The 8,688-nt window shown below is 39.4% G+C and overlaps 1 protein-coding gene across 1 annotated transcript; it reads left to right on the top strand.

Annotated features, from left to right (window-relative positions):
• The first annotated feature begins 5,577 nt into the window (after positions 1-5,577).
• Positions 5,578-7,175, top strand: LOC140000726 (uncharacterized). The gene is given in 3 exon segments (XM_072031386.1): positions 5,578-5,719; positions 6,026-6,452; positions 6,454-7,175. Coding segments are annotated over 3 exon segments (1,209 nt in total). The 3' UTR covers positions 7,094-7,175.
• The last annotated feature ends 1,513 nt before the right edge of the window (positions 7,176-8,688 follow it).

The raw sequence follows: 8,688 nt of genomic DNA, 5'->3' as shown, positions 1-8,688 counted from the left end.
TTATCAGTGATAGGCATCCAGTTAGACATTTTCCCAGTTTGGGACTGAGCATATCTTTGCCTGAAAAACTTAAAGACTATGCAAGGATTAGACTGTGGTTTACGAATGTGTAGAAAGCAGCAACAGAATAGTGCTAAAGAAAATCTCTGTAAGCTGGTGGTCAATTTTGGCACAATTACAAATGGTTAGAGTTGCCATAAATAATTCAACTTTTTTTTGTTGTTGTTGAAGTAGTTGTTATTTTTATTTATTTATTTATTTTTAATAATATTTGGAATAGTCAGATCTTTAAGAAACCTACCCATAAATTAAGCCTAGGTACAAACCCAGCAATATAAAAATGAGTTTAAATGGTTTTCTTTTTGAAATCCAAACAAGTTTAAGAAAAAGGTGATGAATCATGACGTAAGATGTAATAGCAGCTAGGCTCAGAAACTAAGCAGCTTCATATATTTCATTAAGAATTTTGTATATGTTGAAGGTTAAATATACAGGTATATACAGGTTAAATATACAATAACAAATTTTTGAAATTACAATTGTGTTTCTTTTCTTTTTTTTCCTTTTTTTTTTAATCACCTTTTGTAAAATGTGTGCAGCACTGAAAATATACAACAGACTCCAAAGAAATATGAAGAAATTAATAATAAAAAATGAAATAATAATTAATAAATTGGAAATACTTCTTATTTCTCATGTTTTCTCACAGTAACAATATCAAAACCATCAATAAAAGTCATATTTTGCTTCAAGATTATTGCACTTTTTATACGCAAATAATTCTAGATGTCTATTATATCATGTCTTATATAAGAATATGATAAAATGTAAAAATGAAAGATTTAGTTGAAATGTTTTTGAATGAGATTGATTGATAAAATACGTAACATGTATGGAAACTTACCATGGTGTTATGGACAATTAGTTTGTTATGTGTTTTAGTGTACATTATGTGCACTGGAAATACATCAGTACTGTAAATTGTGAACCCTATTACAGAACAAAACATGGATGATACCACATGTTTTTTCTTACTTAATGGTTAAAGAGTTAAAGAGGAGGTATCTTACCAACAGGTATGGGCTTGTTAGGGATATGAAGGTTGGGGGCTCCTTGGGATGCACCAACCATGAGATGATGGAATTCAAGATGGAACTTGGTGGAAGAAGTAAGGCAAAAATTAAGATTTCTACCCTGGATTTTTGGAGAACCAATTTTGACCTCTTCTGGGACCAGCCTGGGGGTATTTCATGGGCTAGATTGGTGGAAGGCAAGGGTGCTTGTGAGAGCTAGGCAACATATAAATTGTGTTTCTTCCAAGCTCAGGATCAGTGCATCCTTAAGAGTAGGAAATTGGGGAAGGGGGGCAGGAGACCTGAGCAAGGAGCTCATCAAAAAGACCAAAAGGAAGAGGAAGGTCTATGAAATGTGGAAAAAGGGCCTGTCCACTTGGGAGGAGTATAGGAGTGTTGTCAGGGCCTGCAGGGACATGACAAGGAAGGCTAAAGTCCACCTGGAGATGAAGCTTGCAAAAGAGATAAAGGATAATAAGAAGAGTTTCTTTAAGTATGTAATCAGTGAAGGCAAGACTAGAGATAGTGTTGATCCCCTGCCAACTGAGGGGGGTGTCCTGGTAGCAGAAGGCAACAAGGTTGGTCAAGCACAACTTCCCCTTGGAAAACCATGCTGACTACTCTTCATAACCTTTTCTTCCAGTTGCTTGGAGATGGCATCCAGAACAAATGTTAAAGAACAAGCTCATTGCCTTCTATGACGGCATCACCATCTGGGTAGATGAGGATAGGTAGATGAGCAATGGATATCTTCTACCATGACTTCAGCAAAGCTTTTGATTCTGTCTCCTACGACATCCTGCTAACAAAGCTGAGAAAGTGTGGGATAGATGAGTGGACAGTAAAGTGGGTTGAGAACTGGCTGACTAGCCAAGCTCAGAAGGTGGTGATCGGTGGTACAGAGTCCAGCTCAAGACCTGTGACTAGCAGTATTCCCCAGGGGTCAGTGCTCAGTCTGGTCCTGTTTAGTGATTATATATCTCTTTCCTTATATATATTCCCCACTCTCCCCCTTCCCCCTCCCCCCCAACAAGGTTGCAGTCTTAGCCTTCTTCCTCATTTTATTTTCTAATAACAACATATTAAATATTTTCACACAGATCACACAAAGGTCTCTTATTTTAACCCCTTTAATTATTAGAAAAAAAATAATCTGATATCTTAAAATAAAATAATTCTAAACTGAAAAAAAAATGTTAATTTTAGAAAGAGAAAGGGAAATTTGTGGAAGAAAAATCTTTTGACATAAATATTTACAATTTTTGATGGATCTATGCTAGATCTCTCATAAAGAATTTATGAATCAATTTTTCAAGATTCAACTTCACCATTATCTGATAGTTTTATTACTTCTTCTCTAACAGCTGTCTTCTTGATGTTGGGAGATTCTTTTCCTTCTGTATCCTTAGGTCCTTATGTGAGCTATGTTAATGAACTGATCTCCCACTTCAAGCACAATAACCTATGTTAGTACTTTCGTAAGCCATGGTCAAACAGTTCAGGAAATGTTCAAAAATTATTTTATTTGATGTTTCTAGGGAACACTACTTTTTTTTTTTTTTTTTTCTACTTAATAACTTAATAATAATAATAATTATTATTATTATTATTACTATTATTACTATTACTATATATAATTATTATTATTATTATTGTTTAAGTTCCATAGCTGTAATTTCATCAGTTTTGAACTGAATATTGTTAACTTATTACCTCAACTGGAATCCCCATAGTGTATACATATATTTTTTTTAATTATTATTATTAAAAAAAAAAATAAAAATCCATGTTGGCTTAGTTTTGTTCTTTGATATCATATACTTCTAACTTAAAATTAAATTTGAAATTGGCAAAAGTTATGATTGGACTGAGTTCTAGCATAGGTGGAATTCCTCTAGGAATGAGCGATACGTGTTGTTTCCACAGTAAAGATTATGTTGTAGTCAGTTAATCCTTACTGTACAACACACCTAGCCAGAAAAGTTACTGAAAAGTTGTGGCACTAAGAGACTGTGTTTATATTTTTAGTGCAACTGAAAGGAGTGGCAGTAGCTCATGTGGGATATACCGCAGATGGCTTGGAGTTATCTTGTTTGGTCACTGACATGTGGCTTCATCAGAATGCAAAGGACAGACACTTAACTTTTTCCTTCCATGGTTCTGTGGTGGCAGAATTGATTCAAAAAAAACATAGCTGGTCGATGTCTGACTGTAATGTATATATATGCAACGTTACTTCACATTGTCCGATAGAGAAGTTCTCTCCTGGTAAAGTTGTCAGAGTATGTATGTTTTTATATGTTTTGTATAGGACAACAATTCAGGGTCCTTCAGTTGAGCGTGAAGTAATTTCCTCATTCCCTTATTTCCTCAGACTCAATTGAGTTTGAGACTAATTTCCTCATGAGTAGTTCAAATATATATATATATTTCTGATTTATATTTTAAGTCCACCAATTCTCTCTAAACCTACTTTTTGTTTGTTTGTTTGTTTTTGTTTTGTTTTCCTTTGTCAGATACAAAACAATTTTCTGGATACAACCTGAAACCACAATTTAATTTTTCAAAGGACTAGATTATAGATGAGTGTTTATCTAGGATTTTGGAATATTTGTATTTCTTTTGGATGAAAATTGACTATTAAATGACTCTGTCAGAGTAACATACTCTGGTGCTAGAGCATCTTCAAGACTGAAAGTAGCTTTTCTGAAAACAATGTTTCTTCACTCTTACCAGTGTTGTAAAAAAGAGGAAATTGTGTTATAGTTATAAAAATATCAAATTTCTTTAGTCTGAAATTTGTGCAATTGTATTTGTTGATAAAAGATTAAACTATTTCAGCTAATAATAAAAAAAGTTATTAATTACAATAACAATAAACAAACATAAATAAATAAATTTAGAGAAATACATGTAAAATATCTTTCCATGATGATTTACATTTTTTATTATTATTTTTTTACTTCTTTTTTATCTTCCTTAAAACCCTTGTAGATTTCCTGATTATAATCCTATGAAAATGGATTAAATATATGTTTTATTTTATTTTAGTTTGGTAACTATTATGTATAACGAGCTCATACACATATAGAGAGAGAGACAGGCAGAGAGAGAGAGAAAGCTCACAAGGTGGTGATCAGTGGTACAGAGTCCAGCTCGAGACCTGTGACTAGCAGTATTCCCCAGGGGTCAGTGCTCAGTCTGGTCCTGTTCAACATCTTCATCTACAAGCTTGATGAGGAACAGTGTCCGCCCTCAGCAAGTATGCCGATGATACAATGCTAGGAGGAGTGGCTGACTTGCTAGAAGGCTGTGCTGCCATTCAGTGAGACCTGGACAGGCTGGAGAGCTGGGGAGGAAGAAACCAAATGAGGTTTAACAAGAGCAAGTGTAGAGTCCTGCACCTGGGAAGGAACAACCACATGTATCAGTACAGGCTGGGGGATGACCTGCTGGAGAGGACCTGGGGGTGCTAGTGGATGACAGGTTGACCATGAGCCAGCAGTGTGTCCTGGTGACACACTGGGATCCTGGAGTACATAAAAAGAGCGTGTCCAGTAGGTCAAGGGAGGTGATCCTTCCCCTCTACTCTTCCCCTCTACTCTGCCCTGGTCAGGCCTCACCTGGAGTACTGTATCCAGTTCTGGACTCCCTGGAAAAAAAAAAAAAAAAAAAAAAGAAGGATCTTCTGGAAAGAGTCCAGCAGAGGGCCACAAAGATGCAAAGATGATATGATGATATGGGGCCTGGAGCATCTGCCCTGTGAGGAAAGACTGAGAGACTGTTCATGGTTGAGGAACGAAGACTGAGAGGGGATCTGATCAATGTCTATAAATACCTTCAGTGTGAGAGACAAAGGGATATGGCCTACCTTTTTTTAGTGGATTGTGAGGACAGGACAAGGGACAATGGCCACAAAATGGAACATAGGAAGTTCTGCACCAACATACAAAAGAACTTCTTCATGGTAAGGTTGATGGATCGCTGGAACAGGTTGCCTAGGGAGGTTGTGGAGTCTCCTTCTCTGTTGATATTCAAGGCCCGTCTGGACACATACCTGTGCAACCTGCTGTAGGGAACCTGCTTTGGCAGGGGATTGGACCCGATGATCTCCTGAGGTCCCTTCCAACCCATACAATTCTTTTATTCTGTGATTCTGTGAGGTGTCTGAGTAACACCTGCACTTTTTCTCCCTATTATTAAGGAGGTTTTTTATGTTATGGGAGTAAATAACAGACATTTTCTCCCATATGTATGCATTTTTTATAGGAAAGTGTGGTGTAAATGCCTGAAGTAACTAGGAAAATAAAACTAACATTCACGTTTTTAAGAAAAAGGTACAGCATTGAAGAGGCTTTCAGGGTAGGGCATAACTGCATTATCTGAGCGTTCCCTCGGCTCCCAACCTTAGATGCTATCGCGCTGGGGAAACTTGGTGTGCTAGCTCTAAGGAACACCACGGAGCGTGGAGTGGAGTGGAGACACCACGGCTAGGCTCTGTGATATGGATAAACTTCTGCAGAAATACAAATGTGCCCCTTCCCAGGCGGGGAAGGAATGGGCCCAAAAGTTTTGGAAAGATGAGGAAAAGGTGGTGGAGCGCATTGAGCAGTGTCAGGCTTCACGAAGGATTGGTCTTAGAAAGGGTAAAAGTGCGATTTGTGCTGTGTTAGGAGCTTGTTTGACTTGTGCTCAGCAAGAAGCTAAGGAAACTCCTGCTCCCAAACTGATCTCTGATGCGGAACATACCGCTTTGAAATCAGAGAATGAAATATTGAAGTCATCATTGGCCTTTGAAAGGGAGACAGGAAAGGCATTAGGAGTTAGAGTGGATAAACTCGTGAGTGAAAATAATTATCTTAAACAATTGCTGGAAAGGGTTAGTCATCTGTTAACTAAAATACAGCCTTGCGCTCCGGTTAAGCAGATTCGTAGACTGTTGTATAATGCAGACCCTGAAAGTTGGGATGGTGATATCTGGTCTGATGATGATGACGGTGTTGAAGAGGTTTCTGACCCTGAACCTCAATCCATTTCCTTGAGACCTTTGGTTAAGACTGAGACTACTGTTGATGACAATGATGAAATCCGCACTACTGTGCGAACGATTCCGTGGTCGCCGGCGGAGTTGATTAAAATACAGGAGAAGTTCTCAAGGCGACCAGGGGAATCGGAAGTGGAATATGTGTGGCGAGTTTCTCTTGAAGGAGGAGATCGAATTATGTTGAGTGAGGAAGAAGCAGGTGGCTTTTGGGGACCTGGAGTATTTTTAACTACCACACCAGGAGACCATAGTTATTCTATCACTTCACGGGCGGCATATTGGGCAGGTGGTATAGATCCTCAAGAGAGGGGGGAACCTCTGGAAATTAGAGCTACAGGCTATTCTGGCTGTAGCAGTACAAAAAGCAGCCTGTATTCAGGCGATATATGAAAGAGATGAATTTAGGAAATCCCCGATGTTAGCTCCTATTGATCCGGTTCGGTTAACCCCTCTTATCCGTGGGCTCCCCGATTGTCTTAAAATGTTTGTAGCAAACACCCAGGATCGTATACAAGCTGCTCATAGGGATGGTGATCGTGGTCATAGACGGAATCCAAACTTTCCTATTCCCACATGGAGTGAATTTGTCCAAGACCTAGATAAATACGGACGCCGAATGGGCTGGATTAATTCATCCAGTATTAAGCCCCAAGATCACTCTCGGCGAGTCCGCCAAATCCACACTAAAAATCCCAGATACCCTAATTTTAAAAACAGGTTCAAATTTAATAAAGAACGGGATGAGCTCTGGCGTAAGGCCCTAGCTTTGGGTGCATCCCGACCACTCTTGCGTGGTGCTTCTCTAGACGACCTCCGTACATTAGTCCAATCTCTGGGTAAGAAAAATGTTCCAGATGGAGGGGATTGCCTAACAGGAAAAAATCCCGTCCGTAAAGAATGTACACCTTCAGCACCAAGCTTAAGTGACAAAACAGAATCCCAGCAAAAAAACTCCTATCCCCGGGGAGGGCAGTGAGCCACCCTGCTCGGCGGGTATTAGCAATTCAATGGCTCTCTAATGAACAATCTGACCCTATCATTGCCATTCCTGTTGGACCCCGAAAAATATTGGTAAATTTTCTTATTGATACTGGGGCTCAAATGTCAGTAATCACACATGAGACCGCACAGACCCTGGGTATAACACCTGGTCGACGCAGGGTTAAATTTACAGGAATCGATGGTGTGGAAAAACAATGCCCTACCGCAAAAATTTCACTCTGGTTGCCAGAGGAACAAAAATTAACCAGGGTAGAAGTATTAATTGGTGCTGCATACACTAATATTTTAGGATTTGACGTACTGCGTGGTCGTATGTGGAAACTCCCTGATGGAACAGTGTGGAGTTTCGCGACATATCAAAGGGATTCGGACACAGTAAAATTGAGCCTGCTACAAACATCTATACCCTTACCTCCCTCTAAAATTACTAATGTTCGGCAATATCCGTTGCCATCAGCAGCACTTATGGGGATTGACGGGGTGGTAACAGAATTGGAAGAAAGAAGCATTATTAAAAGGACCCATTCACCTTATAATTCCCCAGTGTGGCCAGTAAAGAAATCAACTGGGCAGTGGCGCTTTACCGTGGACTACAGACAGTTAAATGCTAACACCGCACCTTTAACTGCTGCAGTCCCAAACATAGCAGAAACAGTGACATTAATACAAGGCGCTGCCCATCCTTGGATGGCTGCTTTGGATGTTAAAGATATGTTTTTTATGATTCCTCTCCTTGAGCAGGACAAAGCTCAGTTTGCTTTCACCTGGAAAGGAATCCAATACACTTTTAATAGGCTTCCACAAGGATACAAGCATTCTCCCACGATTGCCCACAATACTTTGGCTAAAATTCTAGCAGAAATTCCTATTCCACCGGACAACACAGTATATCAGTATATAGATGATATCCTGATAGGGGGAAAGGATCAGGAAAGCGTAAAAGGCACAATGGAAAATATCCGGAAGACACTGACCGATTTAGGATTGGAAATCCCTGACTCAAAGTGCCAAGGGCCTGCTCAGGAAGTTAAATTCCTAGGAGTATGGTGGGTTAATGGAGCTGCCTCTATTCCTCAGGACACGCTGGAAAAAATAGAACACGGACAAAGACTTTCTAGTGTAAAGGAATTACAACAAGTATTGGGTGCTTTAAGTTACTGGCGTAAACATATTCCAGGTTTTGCTATCATTGCGCGTCCTCTCTATAACTTGCTTAAGAAAGGAAAATCATGGGAGTGGACTGAACAGCATACTAATGCAATAGAATTATTAATAAAGGAATTAAGGTTGTTCCAACAGCTTGGTCCTATACACCCTACTGACCCTATCCATGTGGAATGGGGGTTCAGTGAACATGGCTCTCATTGTAACTTATGGCAAAGGGGGCCAGAGGGACCCGAGAGACCACTAGAATTCAGCTCCCACTCTTTCAGTGATACTGAAAGAAGATACTCGGATCTTGAGAAGGGATTATTGTCTTTAGTGCGAGCAGTGAAACAGACAGAGCAATTAAGGAGAAAACAGAATGTGATTGTCCGAGGACCTTTCCGTATCCTGGATGTAGTCCGT

This window comes from Anas platyrhynchos, chromosome Z (assembly GCF_047663525.1).
Source record: "Anas platyrhynchos isolate ZD024472 breed Pekin duck chromosome Z, IASCAAS_PekinDuck_T2T, whole genome shotgun sequence".
Lineage (NCBI taxonomy): Eukaryota > Metazoa > Chordata > Aves > Anseriformes > Anatidae > Anas > Anas platyrhynchos.
This window is presented reverse-complemented; position numbering and strand designations above follow the sequence as displayed.